The sequence below is a fragment of the Tremella mesenterica genome, assembly GCF_000271645.1.
Source record: "Tremella mesenterica DSM 1558 unplaced genomic scaffold TREMEscaffold_1, whole genome shotgun sequence".
In the NCBI taxonomy this organism is placed as follows: domain Eukaryota; kingdom Fungi; phylum Basidiomycota; class Tremellomycetes; order Tremellales; family Tremellaceae; genus Tremella; species Tremella mesenterica.
The window spans coordinates 2519686-2543515 of record NW_006711225.1 but is presented as its reverse complement, the minus strand read 5'-3'; the positions used below and the strand labels follow the sequence as shown (position 1 = coordinate 2543515).

Genomic DNA, 23830 nt, shown 5'->3' with positions numbered 1-23830 from the left:
TGAATGAGTTCAGAGGCCTGCTGGCAACGTTTTGATATGTGACAGGACATGCTTGAGTAAGTATTCAGTGAATGGGTGGAATTTCGGTATACCAACGGGATTCGCGTTGGCAGTGACAAGATCCTCGGGTTGAGTGACGGGTTTTGGGACAAAGTGGTAAAATTTCAACCGGATTAATTCGCGCCACGTCGGGATTATCCCTACGCGCAAAGTTCGAGAAGATCTCTTTGATGGTCGTCTTCTATTCTTATTTAAGTTACTACTTTTTGGTGAGTCCTGAGCGCTGTTAAGCCTCATCAGAAGCTACATATTCTTAACGAGGAACCATGTCAGACCTGAAAGTATCCTCTTCGAGCTCTTCTTCCCGTGGTACCAAACGTAAAGTCTCTCTACTTGACTCTCCTTCCTCTTCCTCTCGACATACTTCTGCATCCCATTCCACCCCTACCGTTTCTACCAAAACTTCATCTCGTCCAGTTCGTTCATCTACTCCCCACTCTGATATTCTGACAATGACCAACGCTGGCTCCATCTTCGCTCGATATCTACAATCTTTCCGTCTTCCCCCACAAGCCATAAGACCTACTTACACTTTTTCCAAGATCGAAGTCCACTTTCCACCCCCTCCAATCAAGAAAGTCGCAGAGGGTCAAGATGACGAAGATCCCTCACCACCTGTCAGGACTGAAAGCTGGCTTCATTGTACTGTCGAATTACCCGAAGCGTGTGGGGGATCAATGAAAATGACTAGTAAACCTCACCCTGGTCCAAAGCCTGCCAAGCGGGCAGCTGTCCTTGAACTTGTCCAACAGCTCATCGATGAAGGAAAGATTGATTTAGAAACGATATCTCGGAAACTTGTGGTCTCGGAATCAAACATAAATCCAGGTCTCTCCGAAGAACCCCAGGAAGCTATTCCGGGAAATAAGGAATCGAACTCGGTGGATGACGAGAATGGGGGAACGAACAAACACCGAGGTGTAACATGCAACGAAAGGTGGAAAGCCATGAAAGCGAGCTTAGGGGACGCAATCCCTCCCAAATCTGGAATGTCAGCATTTGGTGTCCTCGGCATGGCACAATATCCCTATCACTCCTTCGCCAAGTTTTGGGAAGACAATCCACCTTTCACTCCTGACAATCTACACGTCACCATCATCCACCCTCGGACCGTGGGTGACCCCGAGAAGGATATTTTTTGTCGGCCACTCTGTCTGCTCACCACACGACCGCTTCCGCTGTTCGAAAGATGTCACGAATTCGAGATCGAAATAGAAAGAGAACAGAATTCATCTCAAGGGACTCAACCGGCGAAGATACGGTTGGCCAGGAGCGGCAAGATTATCGTGAAACAGGAGGATCTCAATGCTGTGTTCGGCTTTACTCAACGAGTATTACGATCCGTGCTTAATCAAAATATCGCTGGCAAGCTGAAGCAATCCAAATGGCTACTTGCACCTCTCCAACCGACCTCCAAGATTACTACCGGGGAAGGAGAAGCGGGTGAGAAAGAGAAGGTCACATGTGACGATATCGCCTGGGAAGACATCAGTACCATCAATGGAGAGCTCTACTCCCCGATTGACTTGAGTGATGCGTCAAAGCTTGACCAGCTAGTAGGGTCCATCGTCTGTCAAGGCGCAGAGTTCGACAAACGTTATCTAATTACTGGTGTACGAACGGACCTTATGCCTTCTTCTCCAGACACGAAGCTACCTGACAAGACGATCTACGACGCACTCTACACAGACCGAAAGAACAAACATCGACCGTTGATCACTGAACCTCTTCAACCAATACTGGAAGCCGAGGCACTCCATTCCGCTCGTCACGGCGGATTCTTCTCCGACATCTACTCTCCTGTGACGTCGCTTGTAATTCCAGAGACCATGAAACGATATTGCATACCCCCTGATATCTACCGAGCAGCGACCATGATCCCACGACTTATGCCCTTGCTCGACAATCAGCTTTTAGCAAGAGAAATGAATACCACTCTATTTGGATCCCTTCTACAACCCGACCTAGCTCTCGAAGCTCTATCTTCCCCGGGTATCATATCCGATCCTCTCCAATCATACGAGCGATTAGAGATGTTAGGCGATGCTCTTCTGCGGCTCATCCTCACTGTCGACGTGCACATGAAGGACACTTCGGAGAGTGAACGACAAAAGGAGCGCAGTATCATGCTGGCCAACAGTTCCCTTCGTGTCGCAGCTGGTCGATGTGGTATCGTTCCTTACATCCGGTCCAAGAAACCCAATGTGAAAGATTGGATGCCAATCAACTGGAAAGCAGATCCTTCGGGTTCTCAATCCTGTTCGTCAAAACGAAAAGAGGCCGATACCGTCATGCTGGGAGACAAAGTGAGCTGAGACATAGTTGGATGGCTTAGCTGATGACTAGAGACCGGCAGACGTTTTGGAGGCCTTGATCGGAGCGGCTTACCTTTCTCACGATAAATCGATGCCTGCCGCAGTCAAAATGCTACATCATCTCACTCTTCCGGTTGTTATCGATTCTTGGCAGACCGTCATCGACTCGGTGAAGGTGTCAAAATCTAGTCGACAGGCGGAGGGCTTCATGGCCGCATTCCAACCTAAGATGTCGGTGTTGGGATATGATTTCAAAGATAGTAGTCGGGCCGATCCGGTGTTTGTGGGTTCGATTTCCGTCCTTGATACCTCGCTGGCATGTCTTGACTCGAGTCGAGCTGGACCAGACGATGTATGACTGCAGTTGATGAACAGAGCATGTCAGCCGACCGCGAGGTGAGAGCTCGTTTTTGGCGGTATCGATCTCTAGGTGATGGAATTTTAGACTTTTGTGAGCATTTCTCATCTGAGATGGCGTATTTTGCTGAATCTCAGTGGTGATGGATGACATTTGGCATCGTTATTCCACCTCATTGCCCGGACAATTGACATATATGCACGTGAGACAGTTTCTGCTTATACTGTATCTTCCCCGGCTGACTATCTTCAGCACTCGAGATTGAATGATGTTAGTCTTTCCTCCCCATCGTCTTGGGATACATACTCATTGAGTCTCAGAGAGCTTTAGGAGCGATCGTGATCGATTGCGGTCTCGCTGACCTGATCCGAGATGCCGACGTAACGACCAAAGAACGTATCAAAGATTTCAGACGCAAGATGAAGGCGGCACAACGAAAGGTAGACCTTGGTCTTTTGGAGACGAATAGTTCGACCAAAGAATATTGGTATAATGTACCTGCGTATCCTGTGAGTGACGTCTTTGCTGACCTTCAATCATGTCACTGATACCCTTCTCGTCATTTGAAATGCATCATATCCGTACTTCATTTTCTGTTGAATTCCAATCGAGGAAGCTGAGTACAGACCTTGTCCGATCATCTGGACGCAGTATTCGGTGCTATCTGGGAAGACTCGGCCTATTCGTTTGAAGCTGTCAAGAAAATCTACGAAACATACGTCCGACCATTACAAGATGAATATTGTGTGGGACCGACACAGCATAGTACACATGCGAAAGCCGCTTGGAGCTTTTATCTTCAACATCGGCCTTGTACCAAATGTCAAATTGAAGCTCGTGGGGTACAAGATGGAGAGTATACTTCTGCCAGTGAGTAAATAGTCTTTTGTTATATTCACATGAACATGTCCATCTGCCCTGTATCCTCCACTTCTGTGTACGAGTCCAGCTCACTTCCAGTCATTTGTCATGATCGAGAGTTGGTTCAAGGTCAAGGCAGTACCAGAGAGATGGCCGATAGAAGAGCATGTGAGAAGTTTTTAGATCGGATAAAAGAGGATGAGAAATGGTTAGACGAATGGTGTGATTGTCCTGCTCAACGGGCCAAAGAGAAAGAATCGACGTACACGATACAGGAGTAGCATGTCTGATCTTCTGTTTTTCCACATTTCTCATTCTCTAGAGTACGAAGTATCGATCCCTTTTACGACCTGCTCTTCTCATTGATGAGATCTCTTTTCCTAGGTAGAGCACCTCATTATACAGTAAGTATTGCATTGTAACCACATCATATTCGATTAGTTGTCATCATCGTCAATGTCATGCATTCATCATCGATACGGTCCAAGTCGAGGAGATGATGGAGGGGACAAAGGGAGTGGGATAGTGGTAGCGACCATCAACAGTCTTTCCGCTTCTCTCTTTCTTTTACTGGAGTGAAGGTTACGTAGACGGAGCACGGCTTTGGCCCAGGGTCCTCGGATTGACGGATGGGAGGATAAAGCCCTGTCCACTAGTACTACTAGTCAGCATGTGTCACCTTCATCTTAGCGGATCGGCATTCAAGGTCAGAGTTGCTGATGAGGTCAAGATTGGACTGACTTTGTTGCATGGACCTTTGGATGACGATTTCTGTCTCCATCGGATTCGAGGATTGCGCTAAGACTGGTACGACGGTATCTTGGAAAGTAGCCACGGCTATAGATCAGTTACTTGTACTGTATCTCCTCCTTGGCGCTCCTCCATCCTTCCATTTCTCCATGCTGAGGTAGAGACGTATAATTCCCGCATGTCTCCTTTGATTGGATTGACCGACACAGCCAAGTTCATCACGATATTGTGGAATGTGACAGTTGATTACCTGCTTCATGGGCACAGTTTGGAACATCGAATGAGGAGGTTAGAGGGATAGAACCTGAAGACGTACCCTCCGCCTCAACGCCCCTAGCCAGAGTAACGACTCTTTCCCATTCTTCCCCCCTCCTAGATCCCCATACGTCTGCCAGCTGAGAAAAGGCTATACTGACACTTGCGAAACCCCTATGCAACCAACTGATTTGAACCCATTGTGGCGCTTCGAGTGCTGAGCGTGGAATGAGAAACCTGAGGATGGTGGAGAAGGGAGGAGGAAGAAGGTTGAATAGTGGGGAGGAGTGGAGAGATGGGGTTGGAGAGAGAATGAGTGTGAGTTCGGATAGTAGAAGAATGAAGAAGAATGTTATACGCCACTATATCATCAGCATCGTTCATCACCTTATTCCGAATTTTCATGATTCTATCTTGGTCTGGTGGTCCTTCACTGAACTTATGAGACTGGTCGGATTTTGAGAGACCGGAGACAGGTTGAAAATAGTCTTTTTCTTTGTTGATGAGGATGAAGAAAACGAAGTGAGGAAAGAAGATAACATACAAAAGCTCCTCCTTTCGCTCTACCCAGAACTAAAACGTCAGCCGTCAATGACGAAGTAGACACCCACTTACTTGATAGTAACACCATAACACCACTTGAAACCAAATAAAACCCAGAAGCATTAGCCAACCCTCTTTTCAGATAATCTCCCACCGTCTTCCCTTTCCAACTTATCACCTGAGGTCCGAATCGATCGTAGGCATATCGAGTCAGAGGATCAGAAAGTGTCTCGTATGCTTGTCGAAGGATTATGAATTTATTTGAATGTGATATTCCAGCACGATCTGGATGGTGGGTACGGGATCTGTCATGTCAACGACAACGTACAGGTTAGTAGCGGACACAGATCCACAGAGCTGTGAACCATATAAAACACCCTTAACATTTGAGGACCATGGAGTTGTGTAGACGTTTTCAGAAGCAAAGAGAGAGCATGGGATCTCTGAGAAGGCTCATGTTGATGGAGATGTGTCTACAACATTGAAAGAGGGAGGAGGGAGGAGAGTGGACGGACAAAAGAAAGTGAGAATTGAAAGGCTTACTTACAATCTTCTAAACGCCTTTCTCAAAGCTTCATCATCTACATCTCTTTTTACTTCCAATAAGGAATACCATTCTTCCCCTTCCTCTACATTTCCATCAACGAAGAAGGTCCAAACGACGTATGACCCCACAAGTAGGGTGAATACTAATTTGTAATTCCTCGCATATATCAGTGAACCCCTCGGAGACGGGGGGAATAGTGCTGGAAAAGAAGCGGTCAGACGAGGAAGGAGGAGATGAGTGAGCTGAGAGGGGAGTAAGGAAAGAAGGAGAGGGGCAAGGAGGGACATGAGCCGAATCTAAAGTCTATGAGTATTGTTCAAAATCGACTTTTGGCAAGGAGTGTCTGAAGTACTCTATCTGGGAAAGAAAAGTGGGGGAAAGTGGGGGGGGGGGGAAGGAAGTTGTTTCCGTACTTTCCAACTGACCGGATGACTCTCTTGTAGTTCACCTCTTGTCCAGATGAAATGTAAGGATTTCCAACCTCACAGGGGGGTACAAAGGTTGGAAAAGGGAGATAGGCCAACGTGCAAGTGGTAAATGAGTTTGTGCATGCAACTGTCATCTCCTCATACCCTTCTTACCAGTGTCTACCACACCTTCTCCTCCACCCCATGAAACACCTCTATATTCTGACTCCCTCTCATCACCCACTAACTCTCCATCTTTGACAGGCCACTGAGCCAAAGCCCCGCTAGGAAGTCCTTCCCCCATCTCACCTATTTGCGTTTGTCTCACACCCTCCATTATTCCCGAAAAACGATGACCGACGTCACCTCGGAGGAGGAAGAACGATAAAAGAGCGTTGACGGCAGCGCGATGTTCAGCCATACGGAGGGAAGAGCCATGTCCTTCAGAGAGTTTGAGACCAGAGGGAAGAAAGAGACCTATATTGAATAGAGGAGCTTGGGAGTTGATACCTGTTGATGCAAGTATTCTGGATGTCAGTGGGTTTCCTCCTGCCTATTTGTGTTCCTACACTAAATAGAAACGCTCAGTCAGAATCAGGAATTTTAGGTGAACCAGGTGGGAGAATTTAGTGTGCAATATATAATGGTGAAGAAAAGTGGGCGATCAGACGTGGGACTCACCTAGACTCAATCTTCGCCATTCCGCCTTTTAGGGGTATACCAGCATCGGCAAATTGTTTCGCCACGACACTCGCGAGCATATGTTTAGGATGTTTGAAAGTGAATACGGTGGTCATATCTAGATGACGAGAGAGGAAATGAGCATGTACGAATTCTCTTGCGGAGTGTATACCCTACAGAGTCAGTATTCTTTCTTACCCTCGTTCTGAGTTACCCCTTTATTCCGCCTCTCCCCTACTTTCCTCCACGGCTCTCATTACAAAACCAGCCTTGGAGACACACCAGTCTCTTTCGCAGCTGTGGAGTCGAGTGACTGATGCGGCGACTCACCTTCTCTTGATATATCAACCCCACAAACGCCCTCACTGTATCAGCCACCACATCCTCAAAACTTTCCCTCTTCTTCTTTGCCCCTACTCTCCCCTCTCCCTCTTGATTACCCACAAACCTCTTGAATCTCGAAGCCAGAGGAACGACATCTTTCCTTTCCATCTCCCCTATTTCTTCTTGCGGTCTTACCCATCTGACGGTCACACCACCCGTAGGATGTCCTTCTCCATTCACACCCAACCCTAGTTCTCTTGCGACGGAGAAACAAGCATGAGGTCCGACGAATGCTGTGACGGCTAACTTCAGAGCTTCAGTGGGTAAAAGAGGATATTGTACTGCCAATTTCTCAGATGCGAATAAACCTAGTAAAGAATTCCCTAAACTTGATAAAACCTCGTTGGTCTGTATTTCTTCAGATTCGGCAGTCGATCCTGAAGCATCGGTTGAAGAAGTTACAAAGGAAGGATGTGTCAGACATGCTTGTAATGTTGGATGGAGGGATGTAGAAGGGGGTAATGAAAGTCGAGAGAGGAGGGCGGAAAGTGCTGATGGGGAGGAATGGGGGAGTAAGGAATGTCTTGATTTTGGAGCGTAGATGGATGAAGAAGAAGAGAAGAATCTTGGGTTTCTACGATGAGGGGCTCGGAGACATCGTCTGAAGAGGGTGATAGGGAGGTAAGACTGCATGAGGAGTAGATGTGTGTTTCTACCACCACCAATATACAGAAACTTTGTCTTTGTAGAAACCTGACTTTTGAACGGTGATAAGCCCAAAGAGAGGTAAAGCCACGTCATGTCCCAGCCAAAAGTGCAACTTTCCGAATTGGCCGGTTTTGCAAGAGACTTCGTCATTCGACCCCATACACATTGTACATCGTACAGATATACAAATACAAAGTATTGACAAAACTCAACTCTATCATCTCATAAGGGTGTCTTCGACTCCTTGATTATCGTATTAATCAACACGCTCGACTCTTTCATCATCGTATAGATCAAGACATTCGACTCCATCATCGTATAAATCCAAATCATCGTATAATCCCACAATACGAACCCCCGACACCCAGAACCCCACTCTTCTACGACTGTCTTATATAAAACCAAACATGTTTCGTCTGACTCTTACTCGTCTCCCTCGACGAACCATCCTCCCTCGACTTCAGCCTCGTCATATCCACATACTTCCTGTGAGACCGATGGTTTTGACTCAGAGACAGATGGTTGTCCGTACATTAATCACCCGTAGTGCTTGGGCGAGTAAAGATCCTATTATCAGTTATAAAGAGTTGAAACCTTTGACTCAACAACCTACCGATGTGAGTCATCTTATCTCTTTCTTCTCATTGACTCCCCGAACCCCCCTCCCACGCTCTGCTGCACTGTCCATCACATAGCAGTGCGATCTTCCTGGCAGAATAAACTTATACTTCACCATGTATCATCAAGATCTCTTCATGTCAAATTCCGTGTAGGGCCAATTGGAGAAGATCTGACCATATGGTCACAAATGAGTAAGAGCGGTACAGTGGGATATGACAAGAGACAAAGTGTGGGAGAATGTAAAGTCGGAACGAACAAAAGTGAAAATGACGTAGCTAAACGAATTAGGAAATCATCATCATTGACGTTCGTGAACCCGATGAAGCGGCTTTAGGGATGATACCTTCCGCCGTAAACTTGCCAATGTCGGAAATACAAAAAGCTTTAGATGTCAAGATGAACCCTGGGGATTTCCAACGGGTAAGTCTTCATTTTTAAGATCTTCTCTATTTCTACTCCCTTTCTGCGTTGCACCTCCTATCCACTCCATTGTCCACTACCCAGTACAAGTTTTGGAACTTGTATATCACCCATGTCGACCTGGACGTCGACTTGAAAAACGACGATTAGCACATGCGTTTTCAGGGAACCTTATCTTTCGTTCATCGAATGGACCAGTTTTGTTCAGTCCATGGTACTCAAACTCAGAATCACTGGCTGACCCTCAGAAATTCGCTTTCCCTAAACCAGCCCTTTCGCAGAACATAATCTTTTACTGTCGTTCGGGCAAACGATCAGCTACCGCTTCCGAACTAGCGGAGAATCTGGGATATCACAACGTTCGAAATTACGTCGGGAGCTGGCTTGACTGGAGCAAGCGACAAGAGACCAAACCTAATTCTGAAGATGAAGATGAAGACTAGGTAGAATTTGACATCGATGAATTATCTGAGATCTCGTTTCGCTTTCTATCTGTTCCAAATGATGTGCAGGATATGCAAAGAATGTCAAACTGCTGGTTACAGAATTAGGAGGTTGCATCGTATTTGGCATCGTATTTGGCATTACACTATTATAAGTCCGAATCAAGCTAATGGGAAATGTGTGAATTCGTGATTTCATGAGAGTCGTACAGGTCGGGAAAGGTCATACGAGTCGTACAGTCGTCGAATCCGCAAGGGAAGTATAGATCACTCCTCGACACCTTCATTTAAAGGAAACACGTTCCAAAATATTATAGATCCCACAGTCGGTTCCCATAGCTCAGAACCAACGCCTTCGAGTCGTAGGGGTCGCAGGGACAGTCGAAGCCTCGAGGTTTCGACGGCGGTAGTGATGTTCACGGAGCCAACCGATGAAGACCAACGGGATACAAGCCATGTACATGAGCCAGCCCAGAATCAGGAGAGGCAGAGCAGCTCCGTAGTGGGCATCGAGAGAAGCTCGGTTGAATCGGTGATGAGCGACGCCGAAGCAGATGAGAGCGAGTAGGAAGGACAGGAATGCGAGGAATGATGTGAAAAGCTAAATGTCAGCGATCGTTCTTGTTCGACTATCTGACTTCAATGGATGTCGAATGATGGGCGGTCCATCCATGATGATGATGAATGGAGATAGGGTAGAGATTTCGGGAAATTTGACTAAGTTAATGGAAAGGGCGAGATGGTAAGGGGAAGCGGAAGGGAAAAGAGAAGAGAAGAGACCAAGAGTATGGATGGACTCACAGTGAGGAAAAAACTGCACACTCCACTCCTAAGATCGGTAAGACTGTGAAGCAACGAGAAGAACGCAAATGTTCCAAACGCCGCGGTAAGAGCAATGAGGATAAGCGATCCGGTCAGATGTGTATTGTCGATGATCTCGGGATGCCATGCGTATCTACTTGTAAGCCAGCTACAAGGCGCAACACGGGAAACGCCTACCCAACGTGACGATAACACACTCGATTGGCCAGTGCACACCATCCGAATGTCCCGTACTACTCGTCAGCGCCCTGGGGTATTTCCAAGGATGCTGAAGCTCACCTTGACGTCGTTTTCCCTGGTGTGGACGAAATGAATGTGTTTGATGAATGGAACTGAGAACGCTACCAGCCAATAAAACAATGTGGCCACCTACACGTCAGTCTCTCTCTTTCTCTGACTCTCTCTCTGATCTCTGATTCCATTGGCGTCTTGATGTTCTTCTTGGAAGAGGAGCAATGACCAAGTGTCTGGAGATGGGGAAGAACTCACAAACATCAAAAACGCCGCCGCCGAGAGGGAAGCCGGTGCAGCCCGACCGGTAGCATAAGTCTGACGAGGCATAATCCAGAACTCCCCTGTATCTGAAGGTTGTGTCTATGAGGATTGGTGAGTGAGTGGCAAATAGAGAAAGATGAGGAGAAGGCCAAATTACTAGACTTGTTATAACATGTCGGGGTGAACACGCTTGTCAAAGGAGATACCCTCGAGGCCTCGTCAAAAAGTTGCGTCATAACCTCAGCGGCAACGGACGTGATTGAAAGACCCATCAGGATGGACGATAGGGGAGAAAAGGAGGGTGCAGTTTTTGTGAGGCGTGGGAAACACGAGTAGTGTCAGGGCGTGAGGTGGATTGAGAGAGTGTGGCCTCGAGGATTGAGCAGTATCCCATGACCCTCTTTCGGAGAGTATTCGGTCATTGTTCTGCTGAAATATGGACAGCTGGAGGGTCAGACGTCAGAAAGAGTTAAAGAGAAAGGAGATGAAATGAGATGGCGATGACGTCAGTCTGATCAGTTAATAGTGAGAGACGCAAAGAAGGGAAGCGCGGAAGTGATTGATGATGGCCCAAAGCAGAGAAAGAACCAGGGGGGACGTGCGTGATGACTTGGGAATTCTGTCCGATGCGTCATTGGTTCCTTCTTCTACCCCTTGTTGGACCCCTTCGTCATCGTCATGTACCCCACCCACGCCACTCGAAAGAGTTTTCCTACGGTATCGCGTCAGAGTCGGGGGAGTCGATGATGGAGAAACGGTCTCTTGTCAGGTATGTAGGGTCATAGGGTGGAAGATGCCCCACGGCCCAGGTTTGAGAAAATGGCAAAGTCTGACTCACCGTGGAGCAGACTAGAAGGTGAGCAATTGACATGAGTAGATGTCGGGTTTCATTAAGGGGATGTCAGCTAATGGAAGATGGGGTACTTGGAATTTGGGAGGACAGACAGCATGAGCAAGCTACCGACCAGGCTTAGCACCAGTGGCAATGTCGCAACGTATGATCGCGCCGACGTTGAAAGCCTCCTCCGACTTCAACTCATAAACGTGATCCATCAGTGCAATCTTCTGGTCTGGATTCTTGCCTGCTGGGTTTGGTTTATATTGCTCGAACGTTGACCAGTCTGACCAGAGCTTTCTCCTTCTGTTGAAACTACTGGACAAGAATTGGCTTGACATGTACAAGTACGACTTCGACCGGACACGTCGGTCCGGAATCCGGCAAGTTGAAGTAGCCGCACTGGCCACAAGTCTGGACCATGCACGGGCCAAGCCAAAGTCTCGGCGCTGTCCCCAGTCATTCGGATCTACGGATCTACGGCATTGTACCGCCAATGGCGTGGGGGGGTCTATTACGTAAACATACCTAGACTCAACTCTGTTCTTGCACGAGCGTCTTCCTCCATTTTGGTATCTTCAAAGTGTTAAACCTCTAGCGTGCTGATTCGGTAGTCATCACCATGAACTGATGGTGACTCCATCAATCAGCTGACCATGTGTAGCTGATCCCACCAGAACCATTGGTCTCGCATTCGACGGCGTACCAATACCATTCCCTGGGACTTTACTCGACGCGGCGTTCGACCGAAAATTACCACCCCCACGGGGCCAAATCCCGCAAACCCTTGCCCCGCGCGCCCCGCGTCTGACCCTTTGACCAAAGAGTACCCAGACCGACTAAGAAGGATAAGAAGACGAGAAAACAAAGCATTCCTGTTTTTCTTTCCTTCCTCAGTCGTTCACTACGGGCAACTGTGGGCCATCATGTCAACCCCCGCCATGGAACGAGAAGTATCAAATACCACCAATACCACCACGGCTTATGACGATAAACCTGCCGCCCACCAGATCGAAAGAGGAGGGCGTCTGCCACATGTCATTGAAGCTGATGAGCTGGCGCAGGAGAAGGATGATGCTGCCAAGGCGTTAGAGGGGTGAGTTTCGTCCTTTTTAAGACATGTGAGATCTGTCAGCTGATTGTTCAGACAAGATCTTGACTATACCGATGAAGAAGTTAAGAGAGTCAAGTTTAAAACAGATTTCATCATCGTTCCCCTCATGCGTGAGTTTCTCAGTGAACACGACTCAAAGGGTACACCGGGATTGACGGATAGACTTGGGTATTGGTTGTCTCCTCGTCGATAAAACCGCACTCAATGCCGCCTCTACTCTCGGATTTCAAACTGATTTGGGCTTGCACGGTTCACAATACAGTTGGGCAGTGTCTATCTACTGTGAGTGGTTACCATTCATACATCCGGCCGTCCCACTGACAGAACTCTGCAGATTTCGGTTTACTAGGAGCTACTTACCCCGCTACTCTTCTGCTTCAACGTTATCACGTCGGTCGGGTACTTGCTACTGCGTATATCATCTGGGGTGGTCTTATGCTTTGCACCATGGTCAGTGGTCTCTCTCTCGCTCATCCTCAACCCGCCATTCAATACCCTCTCGTATTTACACGTGGTAATGGACGTCTCGCTGACATCTAGGCCGTCAAAAATTATCACGGTCTTCTTGCCATTCGTTTCATGTTGGGGATCTTCGAAAGTACCGCTGCGCCTGCCTTCACAGCGACGACGGCTCGTTTCTACACTCAATCTGAACAACCTATACGATACGCAATGTGGTCCCTCGGTAACACCCTCATGCCGATCCCCTTCCTTCTTCTATACTTCGCCATTGGTCATGCTCCCTCACATCCCCTCGCAGCCTGGCGTTGGATCTTCTGTCTACTTGGATTGTTCACCATCGCCCTTGGATCAGTCATGATGTTCGTTTTCCCTGACAAACCTTCGACTTGCTGGTGGTACACTGAACGACAACGGGCGGTCGCGGTCGCTCGGATCGCTCGGTCGCAAACGGGTATCAAATCCCACCTGTACAGAAAATATCAGATCGTCGAAGCGTTTACCGATGTCAAGACTTGGTTGTTCGCGTTCTTATTCGTCTTCCAGCAACCTGCCCCCGGTATCGCGTCGAACTTTTCGGGTGTCATCATCAAAGGATACGGATACACCGGATTGAAGGCCTTGTTGTTGCAAATCCCTTCATGGGCTGTGCCAAGTGTGTTCACTCCTATGTGCGGGTACTTGACAACTCATGTCAATTGGTTCAAAACGAGGAAATGTGTAAGTCTACGACTCTCACCGGTCTCTTCCGTCATCCAAATCAGAACATCATGTCCATCAACCCACGGCGTGCACCACAGAGCGGGCGGCTGATCCTGTAGTTCGTCATGGTCTGGCTCGGCATTGTCAGTCTCATCAGTGAGATCGTGTTGTACAAAAAGCCTCCTGTTCCCGGTGCCAACAAAGCTGTTCCACTCGCTTTCATGTCATTACTCTCCATCGATCAGTCAGCTTGTGAGTCGTGCCTCTCTTCGTCTTCTACTACCATCTCACCTCACGTATGTCCTTTGCCCTTTTCAAGACCTTTCTCTACTCATCGAGCAGTGCTGACCTCTGACAGACCCCCTTATCCTCTCCCTCATCGGTCAGAACATCTCCGGAACCACCAAAAAACAAACTGTCATAGCCATCACCTTCGTCCTTTACTGCGTCGCCAATATCTGTATCCCTCAATCTTTCCTTGCTAAACAATCACCTAGATATCAAGACGGTATCATCTTTGTGATCGCCTCTCAAGCCATGTTCATCACTCTTGCTATCGTCTTCTGGATTCTCGCTACGGCGGAGAACAAACGTCGGGAGAAATTGGATGAGGGTAGGGTAATAGGGGCTGATGAAGATAAAGAGATTATCCTTTCTGGTTTGGCGGATGAGACGGATAAACGTAATCCGAGATTTAGGTATTCACCTTGATTCTTGATCCGTGTCATGATTTCGTCTACGGGTTCAGAGGTCAACTTGTAGACGTAGTAGTAAAATCAGCCTTACATTATAATTGTAGGACAGAGGTCATCTTTGGGGACAGTAGTGACTATCTCATTTCCGGGTGTCTGGGGATTTGAATGAAAAATTATGTAACTAACAGGTGTCAAAATGGAATATGCACGCGTGCGCATTCATCACTAACTCCCACTCAAGTATGTCTTGTGGTCATGTGCCACAAAGCCAACTCTCTGTACCTGTTGGGGGAGGGGGATAACGCAAGCCCATTTTCCCTGAGACTCAAGTCGTCGAGATACGGAGTGAGTCCGTTATAATCTTACTTTCACGGTCTTGGTCCGAATTTCGTTCACATCCGCCAAGGGCTAAGTGAACCGATCGAGACGCGAAGATTCTGGAGATTGAACGGGCCTCCGCAACGTGTTGTAGGACAACAGGCCAACGGACGGATAATCATTGAAGACAAGAGCATCATATCTCAAGTCGCAAGATGAACTTCTTTGCTCCTCCTCCTACTCTCACAGCAGAACTTGTAGCTACTGTACCACAAGAATTATATGCCACGACAGAAACAGAATGGTTGCATCGTGAGTTTCCGCCTCCCTTCTTTTCCAAACCATCAAAAGTTGGTAAGAGTTTCATGAGAAATACGTCTTTCTCTCTCTCCGTAATCGTCGGGTCTATATATATCTCTCACCGAAAACTCAGAAATGAGATGATTTGCTGCGTCCTGCGTCCTGGCAGCTAGGCCGGTTGTAGGAAGTTGAGGTGAATACCTACAGACAGCCGAGCTACAAGTCCGAACAATGACATTGGGGAGTACGAGTACTGCACAAATACAAGACCATCATATTGAGAGCACGACATCAAGATGGAGGTACACTTTGGAATATAGATCACTCAGGAAGATGGAAGTGGAACGGGATCAAGCGAATTGATTGAATCAGCTGACAATCCAGCGAGTACAGGCAGATCGCCATCTATCTTCCTTGAAGGAATAACAACAGACCCTCAAGGTAATATATTCGTGGTCGACGTACCTTATGGTCAAGTGTTGAAATACCAACTCAAATCTAAAAAATGGACGAAAATTAGTCAATGGGAAGGTGAACCTAATGGTTTGGCAGTGAGGGAAGATGGCATGCTGGCTGTTGCGGATTATAAGGAGGGTGTGGTGAGTTGGTTGGATCTTTACCGACTACTTTTGTTATCTTTTTATCTTTAAACAGAACTTCATGTACTCGTATCGTTTTCTCTCCTTAGTCTCCAGCTCCGCATGCAGTTCATGCATCCACTCCCCCGACGTTTTTCCTCATTTCCCCGTTGTACGTACCGATTCGAGTCAGACCCCAGGACTACGCCTCCTTTTCTTGAGGTCTACAAAGGCACACCTTCTGATGGCGGCCTCGGAGTAGAGCTATATCTGATCTCCGGTTGCTTACTTTCCAGTTACTATTAGACCCCTCAAATGGAAAAATCTCGAAATTAATAACCCGACGGAACATGGAAGGCTGGAAAGGTGTCAACGACCTCATTTTCTCCTCTACCGGAGATCTATGTGGGTTCCGTCTTTCATTTTCCTCTCCACTTCTCTCGCTCTTCCTCCGTCTACTGCCCTGTGATGACTTTGGAAGCAATGATAAACCGGTGGATCATGAGTGACAGGTGAAATCTATGAAGATCTCTGCTCGTGTTCTCTACAGGTTCAACTCATCTCCCTGCTAGCTCGTACTGATGATCAGACTTCACAGATCAAGGTCAAACAGGCATGTCAGACCCCACAGGAAGTGTCTACCGTCTTTCACCTGAAGGTAGACTCGACACTCTGCTCAGTAATGGACCCAGTCCGAATGGTCTTGTTCTCACTCCGGACGAACGTGCTTTGTATGTCGCTATGACTAGAGAGAACTCGGTCTGGCGTTGTCCATTACATCCTGATGGAACAACAACAAAAGTGAACAAATTTTGTGAGCCGTAAAGTTTATCACCTCCCCTCAACATTGTCCTTCAACATCTCTCTTTCTCAACAATCGTCGTGTAAGTCACTGTGACTCTTCCAGGTTGTTGTTGGAAAAATTGCGTCTTACATTGCTCCGTACAGAGATAAGAGACTTTTGGACGCGAGCAAGAAACTGTTCTAAAGGGGTAATGAAACGTAGTATAGTCGCTGTTCACAATTTACGCAACGCTAACTTTAGTCTCATCATTCGGCACTGCCGGACCCGATGGAATGACAGTCGACGTGAAAGGAAATCTTTTCATCTGTCATCCTTCCCTCGCCTGTATATTTGTTGTAGATCCCCATGGTCTACCCAAAGCTCGTATTGTTATGCCCACCGTTGGACCCGGACCGGCAACCGTAACGAACTGTATTTTCGGTAGCACCCCTGAAGATCGCAATCGATTGTATTTCGTCTGCGCAATGACTGGAGAGATTTATGGTGTGGATTGGGAATGTGAAGGGGCCATACCAATCCGTATGACCAAAGAAGCGGCGTAAGGCAAGTGTTGATTCAATGAAGAAGAGAATTTGGGATCTTGGCTGAACATGCAATGTATTGGTTTGGAAGAATTCTTGTTTTGCTTGGACTGTTCGGTGGATCGAGAAAGGAGTCAAGATATCGAAGAAAGGTTTATTGGATTACGCATTGAGGTTCAATGGTAGGAGCTCCCTCTTTGTCCGTTTCGATAGGTTGTACGGATACGAATCGGGCATGAATGGGAACGAGAACACCATCAGGAAACTATCTCATCAGCGAGTTGACTCCCTTGATTAATGCTGTAGTCGCTCTAAGCTCCTTGATTTCCAGCAGACACAGAGATCCGTAACTGAAGGATATGTAAGACTAGGAGGGAAAGAAGGAAAGAACAGGTACTGACCATTGTACCTGGAGGAAAGTACATTCCATAGCGTAGAACGGTATGGGCGGGTATAGCACAACCAAGAGGGAACATGGATCCTGCCGGCAGGATAAATTCGTCCGCTGTCTTTCCTTCTTTTGTAATGTTATCTATCGTCGTTCCGGGGCCCTAAGCATCAGCTTGAACTGCTCCTAGATCACCCAGGGGACGATAGCTGGGAGGTGAAAGAGAATGAATAACTCACAAATTCAGGTTTGGGCCATACCGTTATGGTATCATTGATCCCACTTGCTCCAGGGCCTTTCTTCGCCGCTTTGTTAGATCGGAGGATGTCCACCTGTGACGGAAGGTTATTGATTTTCGACATGACTCCAACTCTCCTGATGGAGAAAGACTCAACTGAACTGTACTACAATCGTAAGGTAGAGGTAGCTTGTACTGCGTCATTTTGCAAGCGTTCGAAAGCGTTTCAAAAAATGAAAGGATGTGGTTTGAGAGAGAGGTAGGAGTCGACTCGGAAAGGAACTTTTCATTGGAGTCTTGACAATGACTCCTGGTTTTAGGAGTTCCCCCGCCATGTCTTTTTACCCTCCTACGTCTTTTGACACTGTGCTCGCCGGTCATGCAGCCAGTCGTCATCTACTTACCTTTTTTTGTACAAGATTGTCCAGAAGGGAAGCAGGAGAAGTGCCACACGCCACGAGTTGCCACCGGCGATTTTCACCCACGCGGCTTAGTTGCGTCATCGTCGTCCTCCCTCCCTCACCCAATTGCATACTTACTTTCCATCTGTCGCTGTATAATTCTTTCTCTTTGCTCATCCTACTTTCCCTCATCAGACACTTCTAAATAACGTACTCTTATAGCGAGTGAATCCCAAACAGAGAGATAGCCACTATGCCTGCTGTAGATCCCCATTATCTCTGGGCTTTAGGTCACGGGTTGATGTTGAGTTGTTCGTGTGAGTTGACATCTATTTCGCTCCTTCGTTACTCTACCCACGAGGACAATCTTTCGCTTTTGGGTGGCAATATACTGCAGTAAAATGATTCATGAAGAAAGGGAGGATGATGATTAACTCGACAGTATACATACTGCTGCAAACATTATTCTTCCGTCCCACACCTACCACAATCTACAAAATCGGTTATTCCGGTGCACTCATGTCTTACGCTATTGTGGTCTTGAAGACTCTGGGGAAACCTCAATTGACACAACCTTGGATACGAAGAGCGTTTGTCGATGAGAATGTGCAATATGCCGTTTTGGCACTTTATTGGTGAGGGTTCAGTTCACTCCTTCATCCCTCTAGACGTCCTCAACCCCGTCTTGTCTATCTCATTTCTGGTTCTTCAGGTTCCGCCAGCTCTCTAGACGGCATTAGAATGATGATAGCATGTACTGGGCGGTCAACAAGCTTGAGCTTCACGGATGAAGTGGTCTCGTGTTGATGAAGTCGAACGCTGACGAGATAGGTGGATCTCAAAACCTATCAACAGTATGTCTTTGTATCGCACCTATTGAACTCTTCGCTGATCAAATTCCAGTCTCGGTTTTACCATTTGCGACCTTTTCTACATTTCATTGTCTTACTTTCCTACGGACTAATATCATCCCAAAATTCGTACCGTGAGTATTGGCGCTCTGGCCTAGTCTCTGATTCCCCCACATTCCAGAACTGTACACTCTCGCGTAGTGATGTCAACTAGGATCTGAGGCTATGCTCATGTCAGGGCTCCTCCACCCGCGCAAGCTGGGCAACCTCGTCCGCCTCCTGCGTTACTGGAAGCAACGGGCAGAAAAATTCAGATCTGGGTCAAGTCGAACTACGACCGAGCTATGCGATTTGTCGCGTATGCTGAATTGGCCATTTTAGCTCGTGTCATCGTTGGTGCTTTGACGTGGGTGTTTCTTTCTTTTTTCACTTTCATAGACTACCCACGGTACATTATCCATCATTCGGAAATGAACTGAATCAGCAAAAGTCCCATGAGTCGCGCGTGTTACGAAGGTGTATACGTGAAGCACGCCACAGCGCTGACCTCGATAGATTCCGCACATCTCTCATCGCACCAATCTTTGTAGCGCACTTCATCCGTTTCCGATATCACGCCTCTCCCTTCACCCGAGAAGCCGTCACTGCTGTTTCCACTCGAGTTGATGGCTTCGTCGCTGGGAAAGGTCAGGCCGTCGAAAACGCGTGGGCCACAGTCAAACGTCTTTTGTCCAGTTGGGGAGGGATGGCAGTGGGTCAAGGTCCTCAACCTGGACCTGCCGCAGGCGCAGGGGCTGCTGCCGGTCCTGCACCTAGAAGGCCCTAGACTTTTATGTAGCGAGTCAAGTATTGGAATATTCGGTTTCGGTCATCAAAATATACACTCAAACAGGATGCATCCGAAATGAGATACTACGAGTACAAATATACATTCAAGATGAGATATCATAGAGGTCGATAGTTGGTCAAGACCCGTTCTTTGAACGCTGTCGGTCAGTCACCAGTGATTCAGCGAAGTTGTCAGACCTGGCACGAACTCACCCGTTTGGTCAGCCCAAGATTGACTGGCTTCGACATTGAGAGGACTAGAGTTGTTTGGGTCTCCTAGGAGACTTTGGAGAGAGACGAGGATGGTATGAACGGAATAAACAGCAGACCATTTGTCCTGTAAGACTGGAATGTCAGCGATGGGAGATCCAAGGAAGAATAACTGACTGTCGAGACAAATGTCACCGGTTTTCAGCGCCACGTCTGAGATCAGCTTGCTATCTGCGTTGCTGGCTGGTAACTTGTGGAATTTGCTGTGGTGATACAGGCGCCGTTTTCCAAATTGCTACGGAGTTGGGGCATGGTGGCAGGAAGAGTTCCCAGCCGCGGCCAGCTCAGAGGTCGCGAAGCAGGCCTTCGGCATGGCGATTGATAAGAATTGTTGATGTCACATGAAACGGAGGAGAAGAATGAACATGATACTTACTGGGATGATAACATGGCGTCTCGAAGCGTATTACTGGAGGCTTGTAAGGATACTCCGAAGGGAACGATAGAGATAATCGGAAAGTCAGTCCGGCGTACACCTATGATTCAGCTGTCACCCTGAAGGCTCTATCCTACATTCCGCATCGCCATTATCTTGTCAAGTGGCATTATCATGAAACCACTTTTGCGACGACTTTACTATAGAATGGCCATATCTTTCATTCTCCTCTAGTCACATGTAGTCAAAGACAAAGAAGATGGGGAAAGGGTTCAGCGAAGTTAGGTGGGACAGAGTATACAGCGGTGAAACTTACTGTCCCTTCTGGTCCTGTCAAAGTTCCAAGCCATTTAAAGAGATTATTCTCGCTTTCGGGAAAAGCAGACTGTTCCGTAAGCTATCCACTTGAGCTGAAGAACGTCTATCGTTCATGAGTGAGATCTTGGAATAGGACCAAATACGTCTCGGCTGACCCGTGATTGACGTTTGCGGTAGACGTCAAATATCTGACAGAGTGACTTTGGTACGAGGGACAGTAAGGAGACATACGATCCCGGAAGTCGGACTTGTCTATTCATCAGCTCTAGCTCACCACCCTCGCAATCTCAAGCTATCCTCTATCAAGGTCTAGAAATCCTTCTTTGAATATAGAGTACGACAGTGACATCTATATGTACGATGAAGGTGAAGAGAAGGGAAGAACGTACCATCAAAGTCATCAATTCTTTTCTTAATCTTTTGTTCACTGCCAATCCACCAAAATCTGCAGAGCCCACAGAAGGCTTATGAGGTGAAGTTTGCACGGTGGTGAATTGTGACATGATGGAATGTCAAGTTTGTTGACCTTCAGTGCTCAAATTATGCTAAGTTGTGCAAGGATTGGAAGGTTGTGTGTTTGGCTGATTGAGAAAGCAGTCGCCTCCTACGATTGTTTACGTAACTTGGAGGATCCAATACTACCGTGGGAAAACCCTCTGTCAATTGCAATCTGGTCTTCGATCTTCAAAGATGGACATATGTACCAACACTTTCATATGATAATTGATGATGATTCCTCAAGACAAACGTCCTACCATCATAGGGAATGATATCATCGGAACGAAGAAGACGTTCCCAATCTCTCAAATTCATCCTGCGGCTATATGGTCACTTCCGTCAGAACAACGAAGAGAACATGTCACATCCGTTGATCAAGGTCTCAGCACGAAGGATCTAAAGGAGAAGGAGGTGGTGGTGGATGTTAGTAAGATTCATCCTGCTTCTATTGGGGGAGGACCAGGACAAGATAAAGCTAAGATGTGATTTGTCATCCTCGAGTGAGCTAAATATTGATACCAGACTTTCACTGATTCACAGACAGCCGTCACCCTTCCCTTATACCCATGTACTCGTACTCGATACACTTAGTCACTCAACACAATATGATCATGAAGACGTTGACGAAGTATACCACAGTGAAACGTATTATACACACATGCATGTTGTTCTACTATCCTTCTTTTTTTGTCTATTCTTCGTCATCCACATCAATCAGTCAAGCGCGACTCGCAGACTCAGTGAACAATATATTACAATTCCATCCCTCACCCCGTGCGGAGAATGACATGCACTCCAGAGTCAGATTCGATGATGTCGCTCAGCTGACCGATTTGAAGAGCGTAAGTGGCGTCCTGATGATAAGTCATACATCTCCTACGTATTCACCGCCATGAGGGGAATGATACCATCACCAAGTTATCTTTCCCAGTTCGCAGACTGGTCCGTTTTTAGAGGGAGTTGGGTGGTTAGACCCGCCAGTTGGTAGATCAAGGGGACAGGAAAGATTAGTAGTGAACGAGTAACAGAGAACCCAATTGGCAGACAAGGAATAGATAGACATGGGTCGACTTGAATGAGCATCGGTTCATAGTGAACGGATGAATGAAAGGGGTGGAAGGCCAGTAGTTATTGCAATATGCTAAATGGGAAGGAATAAATTTTACCATAAGATTTCGCAAACTCACCTCGAACGACTTTTGCATTTGACCTCTCCCAAACCATCCCAGATTTCCCCCAGTCCTCGCTGACGAACAATCGCTTTGTGTACTGGCAATCTCTGCAAATGCCTGTGGAAGTTGATCAGGAGGAAGGGATTTAAGGTGGATGATGTAGTTGGCGATTTCTTGTCGAGCTTGGGGAAGGGATCGTGTGATTTTTTCCTTACATGTCAGTAAGTCCATTTCTTAAAATTTCTTCATTCTGATTCTGAAGCCCCTCGACATTACCCCTTCTCACATGATCATTCTGGCTTGACGAGCAAGGATTGCAACGGTCTGGCAATCCCTGAAACAGCTCAAAGGTCCTGAAACAGGCTTTAACACCGTTAAGATAATGTATATCGATGAAAGAGTGGCATACTGAATGATACTCACCTGACGCCAACTGCTCGGTCTCCTACTGCCCGCATGTTTGGCAAGTATATGACTCGCCTTCATTTCTCCTGGTTTGCCACCATCTTTTGCAGGTGGAGCACCTTGTGGGGCTCCAGGAGCTGTTCTAGGAGGAAGATTTTCTTTCGCCCCTGGCATAGCATAGATTTGATCTTGAGTAAGACCGGGAGGAGCTTCCCACATGCTAACTCCCGTTTGAGAGTTGTAGAAATAAGGTAGCTTACGCGAGTTGGAATGTCGGACTTCCCATCCTTGGGCAGACATGATGAGATGGTGCTCGAGACGTCTTCAGAGGTGGAATCGATATGGTATACCCAAGTATGTGATTGAACAGCTCAGAGATACGTCGAAGAGGAGCACTGGGAAGAAAAGAAGAGATGCTTATTCGATGTTGGCCAATGGAATGTTGACTGAAACGCACCTGGCCAAGAGTAAGGGGGTAAAGGGCGGGACGGAGATAGTCCGCGAACTCCGCTCACGATCAGCACAGGCTCCCAGCAAACACTGGAAACCACGGACAGAAGTCTATCAAAACATTGGTGTTCTTTTCTCATTTCACGGTTCTAGTCATTTACCATACAGCTTGACCTACGGCCTCGACTGACATGCGTGAGTATTCCATGTTCCATTTACCCCTGTCAGTCCGTCCAGGAATCCTTGAAGCCATGAAGCCCACCTACGCGTGTCCTTGTTGCCATATTGCTAGCCGCTAGCGTCGATGGCGACCTGCACGCTCAGACCTCTTCTCACCCTCGCGCTCGGGCCCTGTCTCCATTCTCTCACCCTCGTAACTTTCTTTCTTTCCTTCTCTTCCTCTTTCTCTTTCCGTTCTCCTCCATCTCTCAATCGTCTCTTTTCTGCCAGCAACCTTGTCGGCATTGCCATATATCCTGAACATACCATTTGTCACAGTAAACACTACCAAGTGGTATTCCAGGTGAGTGCCGTCCATCCTTCTCAATGGGCGCTTGTCACTCAATCTGGACTAATTTCCGCTATACTGATTGGATGAAGAATGCCTCTCCTCTGGTCGTGAGACAATATTCCTAATCGTGCTTGCACCCCTTCTCACACATATCTGGCCTCCCGATGCTAACTACTGATCTGTTATG

General features: G+C 47.3%; 11 protein-coding genes across 11 annotated transcripts; 5 read left to right on the top strand and 6 right to left on the bottom strand.

The window, feature by feature from the left end:
* The first annotated feature begins 269 nt into the window (after nt 1-269).
* On the top strand, nt 270-4971 carry TREMEDRAFT_72820 (uncharacterized protein). Its single transcript, XM_007002087.1, has 9 exons — nt 270-2366; nt 2407-2658; nt 2751-2826; nt 2871-2935; nt 2986-3003; nt 3054-3242; nt 3360-3603; nt 3694-3998; nt 4325-4971. The coding sequence occupies exons 1-8, from the start codon at nt 327-329 to the stop codon at nt 3873-3875; spliced, it is 3066 nt and encodes a 1021-aa protein (XP_007002149.1). The 5' UTR covers nt 270-326; the 3' UTR covers nt 3876-3998; nt 4325-4971.
* A 274-nt stretch (nt 4972-5245) lies between these two features.
* On the bottom strand, nt 5246-5970 carry TREMEDRAFT_19366 (uncharacterized protein; the record flags this gene model as incomplete). Its single annotated transcript, XM_007000375.1, has 2 exons — nt 5246-5447; nt 5690-5970. Coding segments are annotated over 2 exons (483 nt in total), but the record flags the coding sequence as incomplete, so codon positions are not given.
* Nucleotides 5971-6247: 277 nt separating this feature from the next.
* Nucleotides 6248-7975, bottom strand: TREMEDRAFT_70764 (uncharacterized protein; the record flags this gene model as incomplete). Its single annotated transcript, XM_007001970.1, has 4 exons — nt 6248-6623; nt 6778-6950; nt 7108-7652; nt 7855-7975. The coding sequence occupies 4 exons, from the start codon at nt 7973-7975 to the stop codon at nt 6248-6250; spliced, it is 1215 nt and encodes a 404-aa protein (XP_007002032.1).
* Nucleotides 7976-8327: 352 nt separating this feature from the next.
* On the top strand, nt 8328-9293 carry TREMEDRAFT_25914 (uncharacterized protein; the record flags this gene model as incomplete). Its single annotated transcript, XM_007000627.1, has 3 exons — nt 8328-8426; nt 8719-8850; nt 9099-9293. The coding sequence occupies 3 exons, from the start codon at nt 8328-8330 to the stop codon at nt 9291-9293; spliced, it is 426 nt and encodes a 141-aa protein (XP_007000689.1).
* A 340-nt stretch (nt 9294-9633) lies between these two features.
* Nucleotides 9634-10676, bottom strand: TREMEDRAFT_58780 (uncharacterized protein; the record flags this gene model as incomplete). Its single annotated transcript, XM_007001337.1, has 5 exons — nt 9634-9894; nt 10095-10248; nt 10293-10348; nt 10395-10484; nt 10605-10676. The coding sequence occupies 5 exons, from the start codon at nt 10674-10676 to the stop codon at nt 9634-9636; spliced, it is 633 nt and encodes a 210-aa protein (XP_007001399.1).
* Nucleotides 10677-12371: 1695 nt separating this feature from the next.
* TREMEDRAFT_58779 (uncharacterized protein) lies at nt 12372-14431 on the top strand (the record flags this gene model as incomplete). Its single annotated transcript, XM_007001336.1, has 7 exons — nt 12372-12541; nt 12593-12669; nt 12722-12841; nt 12894-13009; nt 13100-13738; nt 13840-13972; nt 14079-14431. 7 exons carry the CDS (start codon nt 12372-12374, stop codon nt 14429-14431), a joined length of 1608 nt encoding a protein of 535 aa, XP_007001398.1.
* Nucleotides 14432-14948: 517 nt separating this feature from the next.
* Nucleotides 14949-16958, top strand: TREMEDRAFT_25419 (uncharacterized protein; the record flags this gene model as incomplete). The annotated part of the gene is made up of 5 exons (XM_007000564.1): nt 14949-15045; nt 15418-15632; nt 15908-16016; nt 16201-16425; nt 16657-16958. The coding sequence occupies 5 exons, from the start codon at nt 14949-14951 to the stop codon at nt 16956-16958; spliced, it is 948 nt and encodes a 315-aa protein (XP_007000626.1).
* Nucleotides 16959-17091: 133 nt separating this feature from the next.
* TREMEDRAFT_24317 (uncharacterized protein) lies at nt 17092-17687 on the bottom strand (the record flags this gene model as incomplete). Its single annotated transcript, XM_007000422.1, has 3 exons — nt 17092-17202; nt 17339-17488; nt 17565-17687. 3 exons carry the CDS (start codon nt 17685-17687, stop codon nt 17092-17094), a joined length of 384 nt encoding a protein of 127 aa, XP_007000484.1.
* A 410-nt stretch (nt 17688-18097) lies between these two features.
* On the top strand, nt 18098-19730 carry TREMEDRAFT_36807 (uncharacterized protein). Its single transcript, XM_007000784.1, has 6 exons — nt 18098-18281; nt 18407-18599; nt 18796-18818; nt 18868-18949; nt 19054-19221; nt 19371-19730. The coding sequence occupies exons 1-6, from the start codon at nt 18218-18220 to the stop codon at nt 19639-19641; spliced, it is 801 nt and encodes a 266-aa protein (XP_007000846.1). The 5' UTR covers nt 18098-18217; the 3' UTR covers nt 19642-19730.
* An 82-nt stretch (nt 19731-19812) lies between these two features.
* Nucleotides 19813-21110, bottom strand: TREMEDRAFT_25018 (uncharacterized protein; the record flags this gene model as incomplete). Its single annotated transcript, XM_007000507.1, has 5 exons — nt 19813-19988; nt 20031-20066; nt 20290-20389; nt 20606-20674; nt 20967-21110. The coding sequence occupies 5 exons, from the start codon at nt 21108-21110 to the stop codon at nt 19813-19815; spliced, it is 525 nt and encodes a 174-aa protein (XP_007000569.1).
* A 762-nt stretch (nt 21111-21872) lies between these two features.
* On the bottom strand, nt 21873-22982 carry TREMEDRAFT_26939 (uncharacterized protein; the record flags this gene model as incomplete). The annotated part of the gene is made up of 3 exons (XM_007000751.1): nt 21873-21959; nt 22293-22487; nt 22701-22982. 3 exons carry the CDS (start codon nt 22980-22982, stop codon nt 21873-21875), a joined length of 564 nt encoding a protein of 187 aa, XP_007000813.1.
* Between the last annotated feature and the right edge of the window lie 848 nt (nt 22983-23830).

Bases quoted from the DNA above. Each gene is read 5' to 3' on its own strand.
- TREMEDRAFT_36807 (XM_007000784.1), top strand. From the start codon at position 18,218: ATGCCTGCTGTAGATCCCCATTATCTCTGGGCTTTAGGTCACGGGTTG. The intron at 18,282-18,406 runs GTGAGTTGACAT...TTAACTCGACAG, and splicing joins GTTGATGTTGAGTTGTTCGT to TATACATACTGCTGCAAACA. The intron at 19,222-19,370 runs GTGGGTGTTTCT...TGACCTCGATAG, and splicing joins GTCATCGTTGGTGCTTTGAC to ATTCCGCACATCTCTCATCG.
- TREMEDRAFT_72820 (XM_007002087.1), top strand. From the start codon at position 327: ATGTCAGACCTGAAAGTATCCTCTTCGAGCTCTTCTTCCCGTGGTACC. The intron at 2,367-2,406 runs GTGAGCTGAGAC...GCTGATGACTAG, and splicing joins CCGTCATGCTGGGAGACAAA to AGACCGGCAGACGTTTTGGA. The intron at 2,659-2,750 runs GTGGGTTCGATT...GTTGATGAACAG, and splicing joins GTCGGGCCGATCCGGTGTTT to AGCATGTCAGCCGACCGCGA.